Source organism: Drosophila sulfurigaster, chromosome X, assembly GCF_023558435.1.
Source record: "Drosophila sulfurigaster albostrigata strain 15112-1811.04 chromosome X, ASM2355843v2, whole genome shotgun sequence".
Classification (NCBI taxonomy): domain Eukaryota; kingdom Metazoa; phylum Arthropoda; class Insecta; order Diptera; family Drosophilidae; genus Drosophila; species Drosophila sulfurigaster.
The window spans coordinates 11,376,734-11,402,637 of NC_084885.1; the positions used below are offsets into that span (position 1 = coordinate 11,376,734).

The following is a 25,904-nucleotide window of genomic DNA, read 5'->3' on the forward strand; positions in this document are numbered from 1 at the left end:
TTTTCTTTGAATTTAATTTTATTAATAGTTTATATTGTAAATCGATATTTTATATTTTTCATGACAAATTTAATTTCATAAATGTTTGGTATTGTAAAGCAAGGTGATAAGAGATTAGGTGAAACTATAATATTGTGTGATCGAAGCACAATTGTGTATAATTATTTTATTGAATTCTATTTATTTTCATTATCAATATACTTTCTATTATTTCATTTTTATACCCACTACGCATTGGGTAAAAGAGTAGTAGTATAACTTTGTGCCGGCAGGAAATATATGTAGCAGGCATACCTTAGGCATCTCCGACCCTATAAAGTATATGTATGTGTTCTCATATTCCTGAAAATTTGGTTGCGATCAAATAAAAATGGTCGAAGTTATCAAAGAAATACTTTTGTATGGGCCTACTTACTAGGGGTCTTAGTTGCTTTGGCTGACAATCTGGTATATTTTGCACTCTATGGTATATTTTGAATGTGGCACTTTATCGATATACCAAATATACCATTTGTATTTTTTTTTTTTTTTTTTTTTGGTATTTTTGTAATATATTATGTTGGTATATTTTGAGAATAATACCGAAATATTTTGCTTATATTCAAAATGGGTACCGGGTATCTCACAGTCGGGTACACTCGACTGTAGCTTTCTTACTTGTTAATATTGTTATTAATACTGCTGTTAATTTGCTCAGAATTTAATACTGTAAATCAATGGGGATTATCATTTACTATAACTAGAGATTTGTTGGGTTAATCCAGACGATTGTTATGCATAAATGACGATACGGTCGGCTCGGCTCGGTTCTCCATGTGTTCGTCGCTGCTTATCAGCATAACTGTTGTTGGCTGCCATAATTGACGCCACACACGTTTTCGTGGATCGCTGATGTTTGCACAGTTGTGCAGATCTGGCGTCAAAACTGATCGCCAACATTCTGTCAACAGATACGATACATTGTATGATGACTATTTGCCAGGTTTCTTTAGTTTATTTGCCTGTCAGTCTCACTGTGTCTTTTTTTTTCATCCATCCATCCGTCCGTCTGTCTGTCTGTCCATCTGTCTGACTGTTTCTTTGCCTATTTGGTGGCTATAATAATAATTTTGATGTGCGCATTTTGCATTTCGCAGCGACATTAATAATTATAATTATAAGACGTGAATATTTTTAATTTGTATGCACATACTTAATGCTTCAGCCCACCTTTTCCTGCCCCTTCTTCTACTCAGTGTGTGTGTGTGCGACTTGTCCAAAATATTTTCTATTTGCGGCACATTTCTGTGAGTTATGCAAGTGCAAATGATTCGCACTGCATTTAGAAGTTTATAACGTTCAGTTTTATGGCACAATTACTTTTGCTTGACGGCAGATTGAACTCATTGCAATAAATTGTATACCCAAAATGTGATTATCATTGATCTGCTTCCGCACAGATTCATTCCTTGGATTTTTCATATTCTCACTCATAGTCAAAAAGCGGGCAAAAAAGGCAAAGGCAAAAGCAAAGCCAAATGAATTTGTGCATAATATTTTAATGAATTTAACGGATTGCCGCATACAAATCACCATTCATCTTCTCAGCTCGACTGTCACCGCAAAACGTGGGCGCGCGCGCGTGTGGGCGTGGCCACAGCCCCCAAACCGGCAGCACCGTAAATAAACGAACGGCAAATAGACACGGAAAAACTGACCGAGCGAACATGAACATTGATTGATTTCACGCCAGCCAACAGCCAACAGCTTCTGCTGCCTGATTATTTTTTAGCGCCACACGGAGGAGTGCGGTCAGGAGGCTTGAAAATGTTATTTTAAGTGGCGCGACACACAGGGGGTCGGAAGGGGAGGGAGGGTGGTAGAAACTGGGAGCACATTTTCCTAACCAGTGATTGCGTGCCACGAAAAATGCCAAAACATTTTTGCCCAACGGACATGCAACATTTCAAGGTCGCCACAGCCAAAGATCCATGAACTAAACCAGAAAATAAACGAAACACTTGAAACACTTCAGCAACTAAATGAACTTCTCCTCTCTCTCTCTCTCTCTCTCTCTCTGTCTCTTTCAGCCCTTGAACTTGGCACACCGTTGGAGCCGCTGGGCAGCCGCTTGACGGCGGCGGCGGCGACGGCAGCCGCATGGACCATGCCGTCAAGGCGACGCGCGGCAGACCGCTGAACACGCTGCGCTTCGAGAACGATGAGCTGGAATGCCTCTATCAGCGGTACACGCTCAAGCTGCAGCGCTTCTCGGTGCTCGGCGTCGTCGCTCTCGTCGTCGTTCTCTGCGGCGTTATGGCCGCCCTCTCGCTGGCCTTTAACAATGCCGCCACCTTTCATGTGAGTACCAAACTACAAGTAGACTAGGGCACTTGATGTACGCTTTTGTCTTCCACCTTGTGAGCTACTCAATTGAACATCCGTTCAATATCGATGCGATTGCGATTTCGATTGTTTAAGCTTTGTTTGGATTGCCTTTTTGATGACAAGTATTTAAGATGTGCATCTCAGCAAATGATATATCAATTTGGTTTAGTCTTAGCTGATTTCAGCATTTGCTGTATTACTTAATTATTTCTCATTTATTTTTTTATTGATAATTTATATATTTTAATTTAATATTTACTTTTGTTGTTAATATTTTATAATTTAGTAACGAGTCAGTACATTTTAATATCTGCAAATCTACAGAGTGCTAAAAGCAAAACAGTTGTTTATACTTACATAAATCTTATGAACCAGTAACAATCTATATTTGAAGAGAATTATTGCAAAGACTTGTGAGAACATTTTTCAAAAATGTAGAGCGTGTGCATTTAATCAAAACATACATATTTATACACCACGAGAAACCTAATCAACAATCAGAAAAGAACGAAGAGCAGATCCAACAGTGATGGATATTGTCCATTAATAATTAGTCTTGGTATTTGAAGACCAATTTGACTAAATATACATTTTGTACTCAATGGTATATACCAAACATACCACTCGGTATATTTTTAATTTGAATTTGGTATATTGGTTTGGTATATTTTCTGAATTATACCGCAATATTTTACTTTCTTGCTTTTATTCTAGTCAGATAATGAAGAAAAGATAGAGAAATAATTAATTTTATTATGTATTCTTCGTATTCATAATTATTCTTGGTATTTTGAAAATGAATTATACTAAATTTATTTTTTAAATTTAATGGTGAACCTAAAGGTATATCGATATACCAAACATAGTCGTTGGTATATTTCAAGTTTGCATTCGGTGTATTGATTTAGTATATTTTAAGCATATTATCGCAATGTTTTATTTTCTTGTTTTCTAACGATAACGAAGAACAGATACACGAGTAATGGAAATTTGAAATTAATATTTATTCTATGAAATTCCAACATTTACTTGCATTTCTTAAAATTAATCGCGTGCTTAGGGTTGGTTTCTTTATATGGTTTTTGAAGAAAACTTTACTAAACATAGACTTCTTTTTACGCTAATCAACAACAATCAGAGAAGAACGAAGAGCAGATACAGAAAATGATCGATGCAATCAATTAATATTTATGCTTCATTCAATATAGGATTTTTTTTTTAAATAGTTAAACTGTCTACTTTTTAAGTATATAGTAGAACTGATCGTCTTTTTATTTGTTTTTAAAGGGCATATCCACCAAATATAAACTCTCTTTTCAACCAACAATACACAGACAAGAATTGATTAATAGGGATAAATGTTATCTTTAAACTAGAATTTAATTTTTTTAGAAGCTCAACTTTATATTGCGTAATAACTGAGAACATCATTTTGAAAATATAAATGTAGAAATTGAAAGAGCACTCGATGTTTTTGTAATAACAATTAAAGTAAAATATGAACTATGGGATACTTTAATTGTAATCTTGTAATCACTTGCAGAACATCTTCAACTCGATTGTGTGCGTGCTGTTCGCCATTGTGCTGGTGCTGCTGCAGTGCTCGGTGATCAAGGATCACCATTTGCCGACGCTCTGCTATGGCATTCTCTTGTTCACCGCGAGCATCTGCATCGTATCCATGCCGCTGGGCAGCAACTTCCCGATGGACACCAAGGAGGTGATGGCCGAGGGCGTCTGGCAGATTGTGTTTGTCGTCTTTCTCGCGTACGCGATGATGCCGCTGCAGATCTGGCAGGCGGTGGCCTTTGGCATCACGTTGCCCTCGGTCCACATCAGCCTCACCGTCTACAAGATCTTCACGGACGCGTTGCAATACTCGGAAATCAATCAATTGATTGCCAACATTGTCATCTTCATTGGCGTCAATGTCGCCGGCCTCGTGGTCAACATCATGATGGAGCGAGCTCAGCGTCGAGCGTTTCTCGACACACGCAACTGCATCGCCGCTCGCCTCGAGATCCAGGATGAGAACGAGAAGCTGGAGCGCCTTTTGCTCTCCGTGCTGCCCCAGCATGTGGCCATGCAGATGAAGAATGACATTCTGTCGCCGGTGGCGGGCCAATTCCATCGCATCTACATTCAGAAGCACGAGAATGTCAGCATTCTGTTTGCCGACATTGTTGGCTTCACCGTGCTCTCCTCTCAGTGCAGCGCCCAGGAGCTGGTGCGTCTGCTCAACGAGCTCTTCGGTCGCTTCGATCAGCTGGCTCACGTAAGACGTCTTTTATTTTATGATCATAATCTTTCTCGATCTAACATTTTGTCTACTGCTTGCAGGACAACCATTGCTTGCGCATCAAGATATTGGGTGACTGCTATTATTGTGTCTCAGGACTGCCGGAGCCACGCAAGGATCATGCCAAGTGTGCCGTGGAAATGGGACTCGATATGATCGATGCCATTGCGTAAGTACCAACTGCTGTCTATATTAATATAATTACTTTACAATGGCAACTTTATGGCAATTTCGGATTATTTCTTATACATATGTATATTATATCATTATTTCTTGTGTGTTTATTTAATTGCCTTTATTTTGTAAGTTAAATGAAGATAGTTGTAAATTGAATGTTTAGATAAGTTATTATTTTAATATGGATTCTTTTTGTGAGTAATTTTTTCGAATTCGAATTATTATTTTCGTATGTAGATGAATTATAATTTTAACTATCTATTTACATATTTATATTTTCATTACACTTTTTGTATGTTCAATGTAAACAGTTTTAAAAGTAACTCAATTACCAATTTAGTTTATCTTTGTTTTAATATTCTTTTTGATATCAATTTGCAAATATTGATTTAATTTGGTTTGATTATTTATGATTAGGCATTTATTAAAATTGGACTGTTCATTATTGAAATTTGTATTTCTTCTTATATCTAAAATGTAGACAGTGCTTAAAATAACAATTTACAAATTTCATAAAATTTAAATTTTTTAACATCAAATGTTTTTCTTAAGCCTGATTTATTATGTCCATTTTCATAAATTGCCTTTTATTTTGTTACTTAATTGCTCCATTTGCTTATATTAGATTTTGATTGTAGATTTTAATATTTTGATTTAGGCGACAATCAATTTATTTATTTTTTTAAAATACCACTTTCCTAATATTATTTTGATCTCTAATATTTCTTAATAATGCATAAATTCCAAAATGTTGTTATCAATCAATTAAATTGTTCAATTTTTGTTAACTATGATTTTAGTTTAATGTATTATCTATCAAATTAGCTGTTAGATTCACAGTTTAATTCTAAAAATATTACCTTTGATTGTATTTTTTAAAACTTTAATTGTTGTAATCTATAATTAAAGTTAATTTAGATTGTAATGAACAATGAATTTGATTTAAAAACTGCTCTGATCTATGTAAAATACTATTAAATACACTCAATTGCAGCACCGTCGTGGAGGCCACCGATGTGATACTGAACATGCGCGTGGGGATTCACACGGGGCGAGTGCTCTGCGGTGTGCTGGGCCTCCGCAAGTGGCAGTTCGATGTGTGGTCCAATGATGTCACCCTGGCGAACCACATGGAGTCGGGCGGCGAGCCGGGACGCGTGCATGTGACGCGAGCGACACTCGACTCGCTGTCCGGGGAGTACGAGGTGGAGGCGGGTCACGGCGATGAGCGTTCGTCGTATCTGCGTGATCATGGGGTCGATACGTTCTTCATTGTGCCGCCGCCGCATCGACGTAAGGTGAGCAGAAATTATAGAAATATATAGCTACATATTGGACTAGATGTGCTTGGTCTCTCTCTCTCTCTCAATCATGACTCATTACTTATGCATGTATTTGGATTTGTGTCTTTGGTGTCTCTATTGCAGCCCCTTATGCTAAACACGCTTGGTGTGCGCTCGGCGATCGGTAGTCGGCGCAAATTATCGTTTAGAAATGTATCGAATGTGGTCATGCAACTGCTGCACACCATCAAGTTCTCGGAGCCGGTGCCGTTCTCCAACATTGCCACCGGCTCGTTCCCATCGGCGGCGGCCGCTTTAGGCGGTGGAGCGGCACGTGGCAGCAGCGCCGATGCAACCACGGCCAGCGTTCAAGTCTCATCGGAGAAGGGTTCGCGCAAGGTAAGTTGGCTCACAATTCCCACTCTCTACTCTACTCTACTCTACACTACTCTACTCTACTGTACTGTACTGTACTGTACTTTATGTAGCATTCAGTATGCGAAACTATAGTTCATATATTGTGCATATATTAGTCCTTAGTCCTTGGTCCATTTTGTCAAGAGTTCAGAGACTCGTTTTGTAGTTCCGTAGTCGTTGATCTCTCTCTCTCTCTATCTCTCTCTCTCTCTGTTTCAGTTTAGTGCATGTCTGGGTCTATATTTCTTTTTGCTTTATTTCGTTTTTTTTTTTGGGGGGTCTGTTGTGGTATCATTTTCTCTGTTCGCTGTGTTCTCCCCTCCCCCCGTTTGATTTCGCCTTCGCCCCCAAATCGTATCGTATCGTCCAGATACATCTACTTACCCACTCACTCAACTCTTCGTGTGTGTATTGAGTGAACAGCGATGATTCCTTTTGATTTCTTTCGTTGATTTCTTTCTTTTCGTTTACTTTCAGGATGCGGTAAGTTCACCTTACTACTAAGTATTATATCAACTGCCCCACAAACCAAAAACAAAAAAAAAAAAGCGAAGACTTCCTCAATTCCGTTTCCTTGTTGAACTTTATTTCGATATTATTTTAATGGACTCTTTTGTGGGTTCTTTCGTTTCGTAGACGCAATATTCATTTATTGCTTAGAACATACTTAATATAAATATGCAATATACAATATATATTAATATATTTATTCGTATTATATTTATTTCATTGCTATATGCGTAGAACAGTTGAATCCAGTAATTTGTAAAATCTGTTATCTGTAATTCGTAATGCGTACTCTTGTATTTACTAACGAACAACAATTTGTGTAAAATATCTAAATCTAATTGCGTTTGCGTGTCGATGTTGTGCGTAGTTTGTGTAAAGAGTAATGGCTTTGACCATATTGATGAGTTGCGAACTGTGATTTTATGCAATTCGTAAATTAAAAAAGAAATGAACTGGAAAGTGAAATGATCTTTGGCTCGCCAAACATTAAGTGCTCTTGCAGAGGAAGTGTAAAGAACAAGTCCGATATTGTAATATTCCAATTCTCATTCATTCTTCATATTCAACACTCTCTGCCAGGATACGAAAAGAATTACACAAAACAGAATTGAGTACACTAAAAATACTCTCACTATTAGGTTCAGGCGATTCGTATAATATTTTGGCATTTCGATGCTATTCCAAAATATCGAAAAGATAATACTCAGATTCACACTATACGCTAAACACACACACATACACACGAAAATTTACTGCTATCTGCTATCGATTCAAGAAGTTTCCGTTTCCGTTGCTGTTTCTGTTTCCGTTTCCGTTGAGTTTCGTTCATTTTCAAAAACTATTTCGTTAAATCCTGCGACTTTTGTCGATTATTGTTTCTCCCTTCTATATGTTATATATATATATATATGTTATTTTTGCCCCGTTTGTTACGTTATTTTTATGCTATTTCCTCCCTTCTCGACTTTTACACATACTATATCTATATACCATGCTCTTTAACCTTCCTTAACCATTTAAAACTATCGTATCGTTAACGTTTGTATTTTTGCCATCATTTAATTTAAGTACTATTTACTCTACTTACTTCTTTCTTCTACTACTTCTACTTCTTCTACTACAAAATAATACTACGTATACAAAACAAAAAAACTATATATATAAATATATATACTATATATATCTCTGATCTAGGTGATACGTCTACAGAAAATCTTGCATGCTACCCCGCCACCGCACAGCATGGGCTATGGCAGCGTCGTCGGCAGCAGCAGCGTCAGCGGCGGCGTCGGCGGCACCAGCGGTGGCGGTGGTGGTAGCAGCGGTGGTGTCAATGTCGGTCTTGGTCTCGGTCTCGGTGCCGGTGCCGGTAGTGTTGGGGGGGGCAGTGTTCAAGTGACCGTAGGCACGAGTCCCAATTCAACAGCGAGTACGATTAGTCGCATACATAGGCACAATCACAAGAACAATAAAGTGAGCAGAGCAACCAACAAGCAGCAACAAAAATCAAAAATCAAAAAAAAACTCTCTTATTTCTTTAACATTATGTTCTTACAATTTTCGTTTTGTTTCACAATCGTTCATTTGTTCAATCGTTCACTTGTTCCGTCGTTCACTCGTTCAATCGTTCAGTCGTTCTTCGTTCAGTTCAGTTTTTGTACTCTATATTACTGTAATGTATTTGCTTTCGTTCATACTTTTTCGTTCAGTATGTGACATTGTCAAGTTTTTGTGTTGCGTGCTGCGTTCAGTTTTACTTGTTATCTGTTTTATGTTACTCGTTATGTTTTCATTTGCTTTCGTCAAGTTTCATGCTTTCTGTGACTGTTGGGCGGGTCGCCGTACTAATTGTGCTTCGTTAAGTTCTTAAGTTGAATGTGCGCTGTCATGTCTCGTCCAGTTTTCGTTAAGTTTGTTCGTTCATACTCTGCATGTCACACAACGATACACACACACACACCCACACCCACACACACCTGCACACATGCATACATACACACATACAGCTCTGCTCTCAACTGCATGTCCTAGCTACAGCTACAGCTCCAGCTACAGTTCCAGTTCCATTTAGTGTACACAAGTACTTAGCAGTACTTTCTCTTTATCTCTCTATCTCTATCTCTTTATATCTCTTTCTTCGATCTAGAAAGCAAGCGCCATTAGCAAAAAAATTAAAAAAGAAGAAATGAACCCATCACAATATTGAGTATTAATAAAGCACTAATTTCACCTATTTTCTTTTGCTCTTTCCTCCCTTGCCCTCTACACTTGATCTCCCTCTCTTTCGCCATCTGCAGTCCCAGTCAAAGGTCGCGGACAAGTTTAAGCGACCCTTCCGCAAGCGTCACTCGGTTGCCGCCCATCATCAGCCCACAAATCGGGTGAATCGCTTCCTCTCGCAGGCGATCAACGCTCGCTCCGTGGACTGCGACAAGTCGGAGCATGTGGATCGTTTGACGTTGCGCTTCCGGCAAAGCGACAAGGAGCGTGAATACCACAAGGATTTCGATTTGGGCTTCACCACAGCCATGGGTTGTTCGTTGCTCCTGCTGATCCTTGGCGCTGCCTTGCAGGTGACTGCGCTGCCGCGCACTTTAATCCTGTTGCTACTCTTCCTCACTGCATTCATTTGGGTGAGCGCCATACTGATGCTGTTGCTGGCCGTGCGCCTCAAGTGGATCATCTGGGATATTTCCGAGAGCTTTACGCTTCGCATGGCCATCACCATATTTACCATCATACTTATCTACTCCGTGGGCCAGGTGAATGTGGTAAGTCCATTTCCAAAATGATCTTATATATAAAAGTGATTATAAACGTACACCCCCAAAGGTAAGAGCTAGGAGGCTGCAAAGTTTTCATAGATTAGTTTGCATGATTTGGTCGTGCAATAAAGTTAGATTTTCAATATTCCCACTCTAACAATTTTAAGTCCTTTGACATGATTTCCACCGGAAATGATATGTACCCAAAGTCAGATAAGCCTTGCACATTATTTATGTACAGAGCGGGAGGCTGCAGTGAGAAACTTTAATCTTTATAGTAGTTCTACGAACTTAGCGTTAAAATAAGAGAAGAGACTGCATAATTGAAGAATTTTGCATTTTAGTTGCGGGACAAGCTGAAAAGTTTGTAATACAATAATAAACATACGATAATATTTAACAAAAACATTCCCGCACCAATTTTGAATGCAATTTATAAATTTCGGAAATAAACTCTCAACTTCCTTTCATATTTCACAGTTTACTTGCGTCTCGGATCATCCCTGCTCGGGCAACATGAGCACCTCGGACTTCCAGGGCCTGGACATGGATTTGCCAGCATTGATAAGCAAGCAACACGATGCGCATCGCAAATGCTCGCTACCACAATATGTCTCCTTGTCAGCGGCCTTTGCCTTTCTCTCCGTCTCCGTGTTTCTCAGGTGAGTCTTTCGCAGGGTGGCGTAAGATTTCGATTTATTGATTGGATTACTGGTGTTTTTTGCTTTGCAGATTACCGATTATATTCAAGTCGCTGCTCGTGCTTGGAATGGGCACCATCTATGGCCTGTTTATTGAGCTGTCGCACCAAAATATCTTTGAATGCTACGACACCATCGTAAAGTAGGTGTTCAGTTCAATTTCGTCCTTCCATTGACCCACTTAAGTATCGTCACGACTAACCCACATTTAATCATCGATTGCCTTTGTTTTTTTGTTGTCTTCTTTGATTTTGATTTTGTAGAGCTTCCATTCCGCTTCATTTGATCTCGATGGCGCGCATTGTCATCTTTATGATTGCGATACTGGTGCACGGACGTTTAGTGGAAGGAACAGCGCGTCTGGACTTTCTGTGGCAGCTGCAGGCGTCGCAAGAGAAGAAGGAGATGGATGTGCTGCAGGAGTCGAACAAGCGCATTCTGCACAATTTGCTGCCCGCTCATGTGGCTGCACATTTCCTCGATGCACAATTTCGCAACAACATGGTAAGAGTGTGAATGACACCATGACTGAATAACATCCTGACTGACTGACTGACTAACTAGCGTTCTAAATGAGCCTCTCATTAATTGATTGACACCATTAACGATACCGTAAACTAACTGACTGACCAACATTCTCACATCCTCACAGAGGTTTATTATAAGCCTTTCACCAACAGAATGAGACTATTAAGGGATATCGTAGGTGATTGACTGACTGACTAACACACTAAGTGAATCTCATTCAAACTGATTGACACCATTAACAAAACACTGAATGGGTGACTAACTTACTAACATCCTGTCTGACTGACATTCTATCATCAGCGTTTTATTAAGTGATGGACACTATTAAAGCCGTCGGAAGTGGCCGACTGACTGACTGACTAAAGTCCTCACATCAATTAGTGATGACTTTTTAAATTACACTCTCACCAACTGATTGATTGACAGCCTAACATCCTGACTGATTGACTGACGATCCTCACACTAACTGACTGACATTTCTCTCTTTACTCTCCTGTTCAGGAGCTCTATCATCAGAGCTATGCCAAGGTAGGCGTCATCTTCGCCAGTGTGCCCAACTTTAATGAGTTCTACACCGAAATGGATGGCTCCGATCAGGGCCTGGAGTGTTTGCGTCTGCTGAACGAGATCATCGCCGACTTCGATGAGCTGCTCAAGGAGGATCGCTTCCGGGGCATCGACAAGATTAAGACCGTGGGCAGCACTTACATGGCAGTCGTGGGTCTCATACCCGAGTACAAGATACAGCCCAACGATCCCAATTCGGTGCGTCGTCACATGACCGCACTGGTGGAGTATGTAAAAGCGATGCGTCTATCGCTGCAGGAGATCAACAGTCACTCGTACAACAACTTTATGCTGCGTGTCGGTTAGTCTAACTAATATGCACACATACAGTGTGGAAATTGAAGCACACACATTGACATTGACATACCATCCGATTTTAGGCATCAACATTGGTCCTGTGGTTGCTGGCGTGATTGGAGCACGCAAGCCGCAGTATGACATCTGGGGCAACACGGTGAACGTGGCCAGTCGCATGGACTCGACGGGTGTGCCCGGTTACTCGCAGGTGACGCAGGAGGTGGTCGACAGTCTGGTTGGATCACACTTTGAGTTCCGTTGTCGCGGCACCATCAAGGTGAAGGGTAAAGGCGACATGGTCACCTATTTCCTGTGCGACAGTAGCAGCAATGCCCTCAACGGTGAGGTGCGCAATGCGATGATCAGCAGTCGACCGGCAACGGGTGCAGCGACAGCGAACGACACATTGAGCCAGGCTGGTGGACTGCATCCAGCTGAGTACTACCAGAAGGCGTCGCAGTTCCAGGAGAATCGCCTCAACACGGACACGTACAGCAAGAAGGACAACGGGCATCTGTACAATGTGGTGGGCGAGGAGCAACAGTTGCTGCTGCAGCATCAGCATCAACAGCAACAGCAACCGCTGCCCGCGCCCCCAACCGCCGTGCATCATCATCTGCATCAGCAGCAACAGCAGCGACTCAACAGCAAGCTGCAGAAGCAGCCATTTATGGCGAACGGGGGATTGCCCAACATACGGGAGAACGGACACAATGGGGAGATGCATTATGTGCCGCCGAATCTGACGATGGCGCCCATCACAGCAACAGTCACGGTTGTGGCACAGCAGCAGCAGCATCAGCAGCAGCAACAACAGCAGCAACAATTGCTGCAACAACAACAGCAGCAGCAGCAGCAACAGCAGCTCCAACTCCAGCACCAGCTCCAGATCCAGCACCAGCTCCAGCTCCAGCACCAGAACCAGCACCAGTCCATTCCTTCGGTAATGTTGCGCGAATTCAATATAATTGAGAATCCGAACACCGGTGGCCGGCAACAGCAACAGCAGACGCAGCAGCAGCACCAGCTGGAGCAATTGTCGTCGGCACCGCGTCCCCATGTACATCTGCAACACCTTGGCGGCAGCCTAGATGCTGCTGCTGCCGCTGGTGGTGGGTCAGGCGGCATTGGGGGAATGGCGCTGACCGGCGATTGCTTCATGATGCCGCGGCGCGATCAGCTGCGCAGCTATGCACCGCCGGCACCGGCGATGCCCCTTAATAACCAGCATGGCCAGCATCATCCACTGCATCATCAACTGTATCACCAGCATCAGCATATGAATCAGCATCAGACACCATCGTCCACCAGCCTGGGCTATGGCAACTGCCGTGAGAGCGAGCCGCTATTGCATGCCAGCAGCGTCGCGCCGGTAGCCAAGGTGAGTGATGACGTTGACCTCATGATCTGGAGCAAGGAGATACTCCTCTGAATGAAGCTCCAGCTCCTGCTCTTCCTCAAAAACCAACCAAAACCAAACTGCCAATCTGCCCAAAGTCAAAGCCAAAAGCCAGCCAGCCAGCCAGTCCCCGAAGCAACTCAGCAACCCAAAAAAAAAAAGAATTAAAAACATCCTTCAACAATTGCAAAACCCATCCTTCATTTGTAACTAATCCAAGGCATGCTAAATGCGTTCATCTGTAAACATGTGTGTATATGTGTGTGTGAGGGATACTATCTTTATACAGACAAATATCGAGAATTGTGCATTTTTGTTAATTTAATATTTCGCTAAACTTAGTCGAAGAGTACTTACATTTTGTTTGAATATTTTGCAAGTAATATTTTAAGGGAGCTCCTTAATGTTTAATTGAAAGTTTTACAAATAGTATTTAAGGGAATCCCATTCATTTTAATTGTATCTTGTGCAATAAATATTTTAGGGGAATCCCCTCATTTTTGAGTCAATGTCTTGCAAATAATATTTAAGGGAATTCCATAATTTAAATTAAATATTTGCCACATAATTTTTAAGGAAATTCCATAAATATGCAGACTTTTATTTACATTTCAATTTGTTTACAAAATATGTTTCAAAACATTTCAAACTAATTAGCAAGTTCTTACCTAGACACTCGACTCGAATAATTCAATTTGCTTGCACTTGTTTAAAGAGTTTGAAATGCTTTTTGACGCATAAATTAATCTATTTTAAGCGTATTTCGTTCGAAGAATTTAAAATGTGTCTTTGACGGATTTCTTATTCTAAATGTAGTGTTTAAATAAATTGATTTTAAACGTATTTATTAAAAGCATTATAGACAAGTCTTGCAAGATGTTTAAAATGAATATATTTTGTATATGTTAGTTATGTATATAGGAAATGTCTTCGCTAAGAAATCTTTTAAATCGATTTAAGATTTCTAGTTGATCGATATTTTAAATCATATTCAAGTAAAATATGGCCAGAGTTAAGCTACTTTATCTATTTCCTCACACACATACACACACAGCTAATGGTCGTATAAGATAATTGTATTTATTGGCGATTTGTGCGAATGTTTCCACCTACTTTTCTCTTCATCCCTCAACTATTATGGTATTATATACAAATCATACATATTTTTTCGATGATGTCTATGTCGATGAATAAGTATCTATCTATCTATCTATATATATATATCTGTGTGTCTCTAACTGTGTATTCCACTCTTTGCATGTCACCCTCAAAAACTCGCCCTTCGCCTCGCCTCGCCCTCAACCCACAACTCACACAACTAACAACACATATGTAGATCATGCCCATGCAGCATGCGCCAAAGTACGAGCCACCACGTTACACCTGTCCCAACTCCATGTTGTCACTGCAGCAGCAACAACAGCAGCAGCAGCAGCAGCAGCTTGAACTGGTCCCGCAACAACACCAACAACAGCAACAACAACAACAACAACGTCAATACGCACTTTACTCGCAGCAGCCGCCGCTGCCGCAGTTACCGCCAAAGCCGGCGATGCGCAGCTATCTGAAGCCGCTGCCCAAGCTGCCGACAGACATTGAGGAGAGTCGCGAGATGTCATCGACTGATGATCTCAGCTCGCGACCGCATTCGCCATCGATGAGCAGCTCCGATGAAAGCTACTCGAAGACCACCGAGGGCGAAGGCGATGCCGATGAGGATTCGCCACGCATCAATGGCGGCCACCTGCAGCGGAATGGGATCGGACTTGGACACGGATTTGGGCACGGCAATGGCATTGCGATGGGCTACAATGTGCCGCATGGGGCACGCGTGAATCCGTTGCAATGGCTCTATCCCTGCGACATACAAGTGGATCCCACCTCGCCGGTTGTGGACATGGCGCAGCTGCGCGACTTTGACCTCAGCTCGACGACCGAAAGCCATGGCCAGCAGACGACCAGCAATACGACGAGTAATACCCAGCACAAGGGCGACAGCTGCAACAGCTTTGACTATCAGAAGACGACGACGGCAACGGCGGCTGCTAATGGAGTGACAAATGGAGCAGCAACAGCAGCTGCTTCTGCAACGAAGTCACCGTTTGAGCGTGAGTTGCAGCGGCTGTTGAACGAATCGTCGCGAGCCCGCTGTTTGGCAGCAGCAACCACGACAACAACGGCAGCAGCCACCAATTCAGAGCACACCACCAGCAATTGCAGCAGCCGGCACAACGTTGACTTGAGCTATTCGGCCAGCAACAGCAAACTGAGCTCGATCAATGGCCATGGACAGAGTCTGGGCAATGGCCAGGCCGAAGGTGGTGGCGGTGGCTCCAGCAGCAATGGGAATCTCAGTGGTGGCAGCAACTCCAACAGTGGTAACAACAACAACCATCACAAGGATCAACAGCAGCAGCAGCAGGAGCAGGAGCTGCTTGCCATGGCGATGCAAGTGACGAGCAAACAGTTGCCGATGAGCAACAGCTTCATGATATCCAAGCATCCCGTTGGCCTCGAGGCCATCAAGGAGATAACGCGCCACAAGAATCCCTCAGAGTCCAGTCAAATGTGAGTAACTGCTTCATAGCCAAATCATTCAATCTCGTGGAAGCTGCCATTTAATCGATCGCAACATTCACACTTCATGTGTATCTAATCTTAAATATTCGTTCATCATTTGCCTTTGCTTTTTTGCTTTTACTTCTTGGTATTATTTCCCTTGGTACTAAAATAGTTTGTCGGATGCTAATTATTATCTGATGTGTATGGCATTCTTTGTATTTATATAATTTTAGTTAATTATCGAATAGTTTCTTCACGATTAGCTATTTAGTTTATTTCATTAAATTCTTACGTATCTAGCCTGACAAGAAGGAAGATTTCTAAACTATTAAAATATTCAAAACTTGCAACTTTGCTTTAAGCTACTTAAGATGATTTAAATCAAATATATTTTCTAATTTCTTCTTCATGTTTTAATATTTGTAAATGTAGCTGGGTTTATTGAGTCACGTTTTTAAGTATTTATGCTAAAAATTGTATAACAAATCGATGCTTAAAAATGAAGATTTCTAAGTGATATAGCTTAAAATCGATATTCACTATTTAAACCATATCAAGATTTGCTCTTTTTTTTAAATTCACTTTCGAAACCAACAAACCAACAATATTTTTACAACAATTAAAAACAAATAAAGAGTTTGCTTGTTGATAATTAGAAATAGTTGAAGAAAAGTTTAAGAAACTTATTTGTTGCTTTGATTTTTGCAGGCAAACATCGGATACGGAATCGTGCGAGATTCTGCACGAGAATCGCAACCAGATGCATGCGCTGGCCATGCTGGAGCTGCATGCGGCCAAAGAGCAGCATCAGCAGCAGCAGCAACGTTGCCATCGTCAGCGACCGCGCTCCAAGGAACTGCAGCACAGCTATGAGAGCTTGGACAGGCTGGATGGGGCTCTGTCACAGCAGCAGCAATCGCAGCAGCAGCAACAGCAGCAGTCGCAGCAACAGTCACAAAGGCCACGCCATCACCATCATCATCATCATCACCAGCAGCGACAACAGCAGCAACAACAGCAGGCGCGCTACAATCACGTGGAGCAGGAGGAACGCGATGATACCGAGGACAACCTGGCCGATGAGGAGTTCGAGGATGATGAGGTGAGCCATGATGTGCGTCAGAAGCGATTGCTGCAGAGTGAGCACAAAAAGCTGAAGAACGACAAGCAACAGCAGCATTCGCTGGTGCACAATGTGGAACTGGAGCAGGAGCAGCAGCAGCTGGAGGAGCAGCACAGGGAGCGGGAGAGGGATAGGGAGACAGCGCCGCTGGCCAATGGCAGTATGCGGCTAGAGGCGAATGTGATAAACGATGAGCTGAAGTATGGAGCACATCATAACCACCAGTCCATGGACTCCAATCCGTTGGAGAGCCAATCGGAATGGTCGGACGATGATTGCCGCGAAGAGGCCACAGGTGAGTATCTCAAAAGTATCTCATTTCAAGCAGATAGTAATTGTGTGTTAACGTGTCTTTAAAGGCGGCGCAGAATCAACGGGTTACATTACCGATGAGCCTGGCTTGGAGAATATCTCGTTGTTGAACGAGGCGGGTCTGACGGATGCCGAGGGCGCCTTGTCGGATGTCAATTCGCTGTACAATGCACCGGATGTGGATGACACCTCGGTGTCGAGTCGGGCAAGCTCGCGCCTGCTCAGTCTCGACTCGCTGAGCGGTCTCTACGATTGTGATCTGGACTCCAAGCATGAGCTGGCCATTGTGAATGCCTCGCACAAGATAACCAGCAAGTTTGGTCCTCCGCTATCGCCGGCACAGCAACAGCAGCTGCCGACAGCAGCTGGAGCAGCAACAACTGGAGCATCACAGCAACCAGCAGCAGCGCAGTCGCCGCAACAGCAGTCACAACAGCTACAGCAACAGCAGCAGCAACAGCAAAGTTAAGGGAATGTACTTAAAGGAGATAAAGAGGAGAGGAGACCCGCACTCAAACGTTGTTACTGCTATATATGCAAATGGTGTCTATTAATTTACAATATAACTACCACAAAAGTTAGTTGTTAGGAACTCACAAACATACACAGACACTCACACACACTAATATACATATACATATATATATAAACTATATACATATATATTTATGCATTGTACAGGAAGGAAAACTGAGACGAGATACTTTGTTCTCAAGGTTGCTTTCCATTTCAAACTACTTATGTAGTTTACAGCACTCTCTTTACGTATAAGATCAGTTTTTTTTTTCTTCGCGTGGTCTAGCCCGTTCTTAGGTATTATATATGTACATAGTATATAAAAAAAACACACACACAAAATATATATATATATATAAATATATAAAGAAAATGAAATATAGACATTGGTTAACGCAAATTGGCCCAGTTAAATGTTCCAGTTGATGATCGAGCAAAACGCAAAACTAATTACAAACTTGAATTCAGATATACTTCAAGAATATATTATGCAAAAAAAAAGAATTTAACAAAAATGTGTATGTATATGCGTTTTTAGATTTAGTCGGTAATACATCACAATTATCATTCTGAACGATATGTGGATAATTGAAATTCATTTGTGCGCTTAGCCTCTTTAAGATATAATTTGCTCATTTGTTATACTACTTATACTTAATCGTACATGATAAGCACATAATTTAATATGTATACCTGTATGCCTATATATTATTTAATAATCGAATAAGCAAAAAACCAGATCGATAGTGAACTACAACAACAATTTGCATGACACGTTGTAAATAAAGCGAAATATTATAAATATTTAATCGAGAATCTTCAACTTTCAACTTGTACTCACACATACTTGGCACAAAGAAAATCAGTTTTCTTTTCGAAATATCACGAATGTATATTTACTTTATGTACTATGTAGTAAATGCATTCATTCAGTTATAAACAGATTTGTTTAACGCCAAGCGTCATGTGCCATTTAACGTATCATACTTTTAAGTGCTGCGCTAAAGTGTTTGCCTACTTTCAGGCGCCGCTCGCACACTTTCTGTATATACACACACATACAAACATTCCTAATTACCATTTACATTGCTTACTTAATGTACTCTTCATTAGTTGCACTTAAGCAAAGTACAGCTTATGCGTAACAGGTCGAAAAGGCTTTGAGTCAATTTTTTGTTGGCTGCCGCACAATTTTCGCAGAATTTCCACACGCAAAAGTTTTCCTCATTTGCTCTGCAAAGCAAACATTTCTGATTTGTTACAAGTGAAACCATAATGATTCATAATTACTAGCAACTGAAAGGCAATTGCATAGATATATTTCTATCTCTACACTGTCTTGTGATGCCCCTTGAAAAAATCGTACAACAAATACAAAAGCAAAACTAAACAGATAAAACAATAAATGAAAAACAACCGTAACAAAAATAAAAAAAGCAAAGATTATAGAACATATGTATGTATATGAAGAAATAAACCATATTTTCTGTGTACAATTTAACAAGATGGAGATGAAGAAGAGGAAGATCGTTGAAGGTAGCGAAGCAAACTAAATGACATAAATAACTAGAAACAAAACAAAAAGATGATGAAAAAACAGCCCACAGATTTACTTATATGCAGACCATAAAAATATTATATGAAAATGAAAAATTACTCAGACAAAAATATATATACACACGATAAATACCTAATTACCTATATAGTATATAGTAAGCAGAACCAGAAAGACAGTCAATGCAAAACATAGCAAAAGAATGATTAAAAATTAACAGAGCGATATAGAAAGAGATAGCAAGAGAAAGTAGGGAAAGAGAGAGAGAGAGAGAGAGAGAGAGATATGCAAGCTTAAGGCATGATATTTATTTTTCTGTACCGAATTGCAAATGAATGATATCTACATATGTATCTACAACAAATATAAATATAATAAATGGATTTATGAATATATTATATACATATATGTATATCTTCCACAATGGAGATTGTAAGAGCAAAATGAAAATCCTTGTGGCCTCATCTCTACTATATATGATACATATATACATGTGTATGTATGTATGTATATGGCTGAGTACGGCGAAAACACAATTAAAGACCCATAATAAAATCTTACAAATACGTATAACTAAATGGCAGCATATCAAATATGTTACAAAATGTCAGAAGTTATTTATTTGGGAATGGGACTTTATGTTCTTATTAATAGAATTCATGGGGAAATGCAAAGAGATAATGATACAACACGTATGGAAAAGGATTAGAGCGGAAATGAATAAAGAGGGTATATATATTTTTTACGTTATCCATTGCAGTTATTTAATAATAGTAAGTCTTTCAGTATACTACTGCAAGATTACATGGCGCACAGCTTGAAATACCATCGTGGAAATCCAGATAAAAAAAAAAAATCCCTTCGAAGGATTGCGAGTGTCATCCCGTTGATTGGGAGTTCGCGAAATACTCGACATTTCTTCCAATAATGCCATGAAAGAATCAGTAAATCGTGTTCAGTTATTATATACCAGCCAACCCAGTCAATGAATCGACTTCTGTGGTTTTCCCAGATGAAGCATCAGTTGAATCAGATGCGTTTCTTTTCGGCAGCCAATTGATGGAAATGAAAATGTCAATTGACAATGAATCTCAGCCAAGCATATCCTATGACAGTAATAAAGAAACCTGCCTGCTACAAGAACAAAGTGTTATCCCATAGAATAATTTAAACTACGTGCTCGAAGTGGCAAAATAACTACGTCGTTGAACACACAGCGAGAAAGACATCGATGAGGAGCTCCAAACACACATGATCTTTACAAATGTGTCCAAAGGCCAGGCGGCTAAGAAGGATGAACTGCAAAAGGCATTCGGTCCCAAAGGAGAACTCCAAGTGTCGGAGAAGGAGCGATAAAGTGTCATCGACTCACAGCTCAATAATATCGTGAATAGCGTGGCAGTGCTGTGTGTGAATCCCGAAACACGACGTCTATATCCTGCTACCAGCATCGAAAAATCTCTTAAGGATGCAGACTTCTCCTTCAAGATGAACAAGAATACCAAACAAAACACATTGGAGCGCTCAAGAATGAAGCTAGGCGTGAGTTTTGCAGGCAGTTTAGGCGGCGGAAAGCTGAAGGAAAATGTCATCAAGTTGGCCAATAAAGTGGAACACGAAGAATGGGACGATGCAGCGTTGCATCTGACATTGCTCATCGATCCGGGACAGTATCGTGTCATTGACGAACTCCTGCGCAACGAGAAGCTGCTGGAACTTAAAGAAGTGGTGGAGAGCGATGAACTTTTCTAACATGTGATTACATTTAATAGTACATATGTATGTTATATATAAAAACCGGATACTTGTTATTTAACACGCCGAATGCATAAAGATAAAAAATTGTCGATTGAGCCCCAGGAAGCAAGATACATCGTTCATTCTTCACTTGCGTTTCTTGAGATTCTCGAAGCGACGCGACAGCTCATCGAAATCGATCTCGTCATCATCCTCCTTCTTTCCACTGCCACTGCCCGGCACATCGGGCAAATCATTGGGTACATTTGGAAGCGTTGGCAGATCCATCGATGGCGGCGGAGCGCTGGGCTGCTCACCAGCTCCAGCACCAGGCGGCAGCTTGGAGCGTGGTTGTGGTTTCGGTTTATTGGCATTCTGTGAAAAAGAATAACAATATTTACATGAAACATCTTGTGAAATGCGAAAGGACGTAAAGCGTCATGCGTCGTCGTTGGTCAAGTGCGTGCCGCTGACCTGAAAGTTAGCAGGATTAATCGAGGAGTAACGTGGCGGCGGATCGTGTGGTTTGGGGCGCTGTTAACCAAAATAAGAATTCGAAATGAAATCATAAATAGTACGAAAATAAAGCAATGTTAATGAAGCGAAAACAAAGCAGGGGGGAGGGGAGATAAAGCTGGCACAACGACAATGAATATGACTCATTATTCTCTGTTGGTTCTCTAACACTTACACGCACATGGAGACGTCACAGGGACAGATAGAGAGAAGACATCGGAGCAACGATGGAATTGAAGGGTTACAATGAGGGGGAAAACAAAAAGCAAGTTAGTTTTAGGACCAAGTCCAGGCATATTGGATTCCTTTTTACTAAAATTATCGTATATTTGATTATCTATATATTACTTTATTATTATCATATCTGACTCATCATTTATTATAGCCATAATCAATACTAAATTCCCCAATGGTCAAGCAGGGTTTTCCCTATGAGCTTTATATGATAATAATATAATAATTCTGAATGAAACGGTGATAGCGCAGCGAAAGTTTTAGGCATTATTGTTAGAAAGCCGAATTGTAGTTTATATACGAGTATTCAATTTCATTAATGTATACACTCGCAAAAGCAATGATTATGAAAACCTTCTAACATCTAACTGCTAAAAGTCTATTTTATTAAGTGAAACAATCAAAAAAAAAGAATCATGTGTACATTAAGGAATAACCTGAGTATATAGTACACACAAAATTTTGACATCAATCATAGGTCTATTGAATCGATCATCAAATTTCTTTCAAATGATTTTTGCGAAATGGAACTTTCCAATTAGTAGATTTATATATTGACTTAAAAAAATACTGCTATACCGCAAATGTCTTAATATTCTCCTCAAATATTCAGTTTTTTTTTTTAACATACGATAATTTTGCGAAAAAGGAATCACACTACAATGGGGAAGAAACCTACCAAAATATTTTCGTCCGGGCTGCCAGAGCCATCGGGCTCCTGAGTTTCGTGCTGTAATTAACGCAAATCATGCAGAGACATGCAAAATTACAGCCAAGAGGAGACTAACAAAGAGAGAGAGGGAATAACGAAACCGGCATACTTACGTTAATGAAATTCGTATTCAAATCCTTTTCCTCGGCGCACTTGCTCTGTGATGGCGTTGACGACGATGGCGGCTGATTAGGCGGTATGTTGTAGGCAAACGGCGGCGGCGGTTGCACAGGAGCTGGGCCCGCACAAGCGGCTGCTCCGCCACCTCCTCCTCCGCCACCACCTCCAAAGGGTGGATAATTAAAGGGTTTGCTAGTGGGTGGCGCTGGCATCTCGGGCAAATGCGGCATGGCCGGATAGCCAATGAAACCCATTTGTGGTGGCCCAGGTGGAGCTCCACCCGGTCCTCCACTGAGGTTATTGCGATCAGACAAATCAATGAGATGCGCCTGCTGATCGGGCTTTTCCTCCTGCATCACCTGTGGATCTGGCTCGAATTCAATGTTGTAGTTCTTGGCAATGGCAATCAAATAGTTCTCCACCAGCAGCTTGGGTGGCGCCTGCAGTGTGAGCTTGTGCATAAGCTTCTCGGACACATAATGATCACCAGTCGCAGTGCGTGAATGCTCTGCAAATTGTGGTCCATACTTGTGTATAAAGATGTCCGAGATTACTTTCAGCTCGGCAATGTCGCTTTGGAGACGGGGACACACCCATACCAGACTGGACACGGGCTCAGCGATGCCAGCGTCCAGTTCTTTCATTTGCTGAATGAGTCCGAAGCGAGCCAGCAACAGATCGCAATACATTTCCACGATTTCCATGGCCTCCACGAGGTAATCTTCCCTACAATGTGTTTGTTTTTTGTTGTTAGCTACGTTAGGGCTGATTAGGGAAATCCCCTCCCTGCACATACCTTATGATGTGCTCCACACGAATTCTCGCACGCTCCGTCTTGCCTGTGGAAAGATAATCTGCGATCTCCTTTCGTGACTTTTGTGCCAGCTCCGATTTCTTTTTCTCGAGCAACTTGAGACGATTCTGCGCCAAACGCAGATTTGTCTTTAGTTTATTATAATTGGGTCCGCTGGAGAACATTGTGTAGCTGCTCCTTCTTGCACTGAATTGTTTCTAATTATTTACTGCGAGGTTTTTTTTTTTTGCAGATGATTCACGAATTAACGACAAACAAAAACTGTTCGTGTGACGTCACGAACTGGAGCTGCCAACTAGACGCACAAAAAAATAGCTTATATTTAGAGCAATTATTACTACCAATTTCTTAGAAGAAATTAAAGAAATACCATTTAATAAGTAGTAATGAATTGGGTGAAATTATTAAAAACCCTTTGTAAATTATTCCAAATTAATTTTAAATTGCAAAACAATTGAACATTACAAACATTATAATTACATTCCCAATAAATACTCATAAACTTAAAATATAAACCAATTAAAACAAAAGTTTTGGGCAAAACAAATAAAAACCAAATTGTATTTATCACAAATTAGTAATTTAAAATATCACCAGCTAGCACAAATTTAAATAATCAGCGCATAGAGCTGCCAATTCGAATTTTGGTCTGTAGCACCATTTGAGACCAAGCTACTTCGCTGTGTGTTGTTGCTTTCGTCTTCTTCTTGAAAATAATTCGCAAGAGCTGCGCGCTCCTTTCGCGCTGCACAAATCATAGTTGAAACGGACATTAAATCAATGTTTAATTATCATTAATTTGCGTACAGTCGAAACATTTAACAATGTGCTCAATGTGTAATAAAAACGCACTAGTGTTGTATACGCGGTGTGCCATTAAAAATGTGAAAATAAAGAAAACTCCAGTGATAAGTGGCTTTCAGTCTTTTAGTGGTACCACAATTGATACTTCGGCATGTAGGGCCGAATAGTGGTATCCCTCTAAATTAGACGGAACCGTACTAAAGGCAAACGTCGATAAAAATGGAGAACAAAACGCAACACTGGAAAATGTTTGCGAACAGCTGACTCGATGAAGACAGCCGCTAGAGGGCGCGTCGAGCATATCAAACGCTGTGCGTTGGCATTGCCAACTGCAATAACTCCATGTTTGTTTGTGCCTGGTGACTGCTTGTGTGTTTGAGAATAATGAAAGCGAATTTTCGTGCAAACGTCGTGGACATTTAATTAAATCCATCAGCATATTTTATCACAAGTGCGAGTGTGTATATTTTAGAGTTGCAAGCAACAGAATAAATTTTCTGGGTCTAAAACGATTAAATAGATGGAGCGACTGCGAACAGGAAAATTGCGGTGTTGCCTTGTGACGTCACAGTCAACACACAACGCACAGCATAAAATGGGTTATAGAAAAAATATTTCCATTTATCTGATGTGTTGTAGTGCGTCATGGAACAGTATATTGCCATTGAGGACATGGAGATGATGCCCGTTTTTACGGATCTGCAGATGCTGCAAGATGATCAGCAGCTAGTGTTCAACGATCAGCAGCAAGTGGTTTATCAAACAACGGGACCAGTGCAGTATCAGCAACCACAACCAACGGCAAGCGCAAGCCATTACATTACCCTTGGTGCTGATTGCAACAACAGCAGCAACAACAACAACATCAGCAGCAGGAAGTGCAACAACAGCAGCAAGTTGTCATGTATCATGAGGATCAGCAAGTTCATTATCAGCAGCAGCAGCAACAAGAAGTGCAACAGCAGCAACAGTTGCATCTGGAGCAGCAGCAGCAACAATATATACAACAGCAGCATCAACAACAACCCGCTATTCAATATACTCAACACATCTATTACACATCTCATCAAGTGTTGCAATCGAATACAATTGTGCAACATGCCACCATGCAGCAACTGCAACAGCAGCAGCAGCAACTTCAGCAGATTGTCTACCGCATGACGACCACGCAACAATAACAGTGGCAGATAGTAAGTGTCTCACAACCTTTGACCCATCAATTGAGCGTAAATTTGGGCATAAATTGCACTTAGTGTAGACAAATTTTGTCAGCTTTGCAGCCTTCTAGCTCTTACTATTTGGTTGATATATTTATTCAATTAGTCAGCGTAAATAATTTTGTTCATAATTAGCAAACAGTTTTACTTGGTTGTTTTGAGAAATTGTTCCAATATTTATTGCCTTATCCGTTAATGAAATAAACGTGAAATTGGGTCAGAAAATTATATACATTATAGGTTTTTTTAATCAATAAGCTAAGTAATACAAATTTCATATCACAAAGATGACATCGCTTTTAAAGCATAACAATTTGCCAATTGAAAAACTAGTAATTTGTTGACGAGGTTTTGTTTCGTGCTTGTCATATA

At 40.7% G+C, this 25,904-nt stretch overlaps 2 protein-coding genes and 1 pseudogene across 15 annotated transcripts in view; 2 read left to right on the plus strand and 1 right to left on the minus strand.

Moving 5' to 3' along the window:
* LOC133847260 (Ca(2+)/calmodulin-responsive adenylate cyclase) overlaps window positions 1-25,493 on the plus strand; it is a 55,247-nt gene extending 29,754 nt beyond the window's left edge. For 2 of the 10 annotated variants that reach the window (XM_062282167.1, XM_062282168.1), the window contains exons 3-17: window positions 2,070-2,340; window positions 3,911-4,642; window positions 4,708-4,835; window positions 5,838-6,141; window positions 6,271-6,525; window positions 8,248-8,526; window positions 9,351-9,824; window positions 10,299-10,480; window positions 10,551-10,661; window positions 10,783-11,023; window positions 11,549-11,915; window positions 11,995-13,292; window positions 14,647-15,878; window positions 16,581-17,290; window positions 17,355-18,201. In XM_062282167.1, the coding sequence (XP_062138151.1) occupies window positions 2,140-2,340; window positions 3,911-4,642; window positions 4,708-4,835; window positions 5,838-6,141; window positions 6,271-6,525; window positions 8,248-8,526; window positions 9,351-9,824; window positions 10,299-10,480; window positions 10,551-10,661; window positions 10,783-11,023; window positions 11,549-11,915; window positions 11,995-13,292; window positions 14,647-15,878; window positions 16,581-17,290; window positions 17,355-17,776 (6,936 nt within the window). In that variant the 5' untranslated portion in view covers window positions 2,070-2,139 and the 3' untranslated portion in view covers window positions 17,777-18,201. Of the gene's footprint in view, window positions 1-2,069; window positions 2,341-3,910; window positions 4,643-4,707; window positions 4,836-5,837; window positions 6,142-6,270; window positions 6,526-8,247; window positions 8,527-9,350; window positions 9,825-10,298; window positions 10,481-10,550; window positions 10,662-10,782; window positions 11,024-11,548; window positions 11,916-11,994; window positions 13,293-14,646; window positions 15,879-16,580; window positions 17,291-17,354; window positions 18,202-25,153 lie in introns of those variants that run through there. The other 8 variants (XM_062282175.1, XM_062282169.1, XM_062282171.1 and 5 more) reach the window with 8 other exon arrangements.
* LOC133847587 (ribosome maturation protein SBDS-like) lies at window positions 20,588-21,491 on the plus strand (annotated as a pseudogene).
* Window positions 21,123-23,787, minus strand: LOC133847267 (IST1 homolog). 5 transcript variants are annotated; one of them, XM_062282192.1, is made up of 5 exons: window positions 23,494-23,786; window positions 22,691-23,423; window positions 22,545-22,595; window positions 21,590-21,649; window positions 21,123-21,490 (listed from the first exon to the last, which is right to left on the minus strand). In XM_062282192.1, the coding sequence occupies exons 1-5, from the start codon at window positions 23,673-23,675 to the stop codon at window positions 21,263-21,265; spliced, it is 1,254 nt and encodes a 417-aa protein (XP_062138176.1). In that variant the 5' UTR covers window positions 23,676-23,786; the 3' UTR covers window positions 21,123-21,262. The 5 variants fall into 5 exon arrangements, with proteins under 5 accessions (XP_062138176.1, XP_062138177.1, XP_062138178.1 ...); XM_062282193.1 differs by lacking the exon at window positions 22,545-22,595; XM_062282194.1 differs by lacking the exon at window positions 21,590-21,649.
* Window positions 25,494-25,904: the final 411 nt, after the last annotated feature.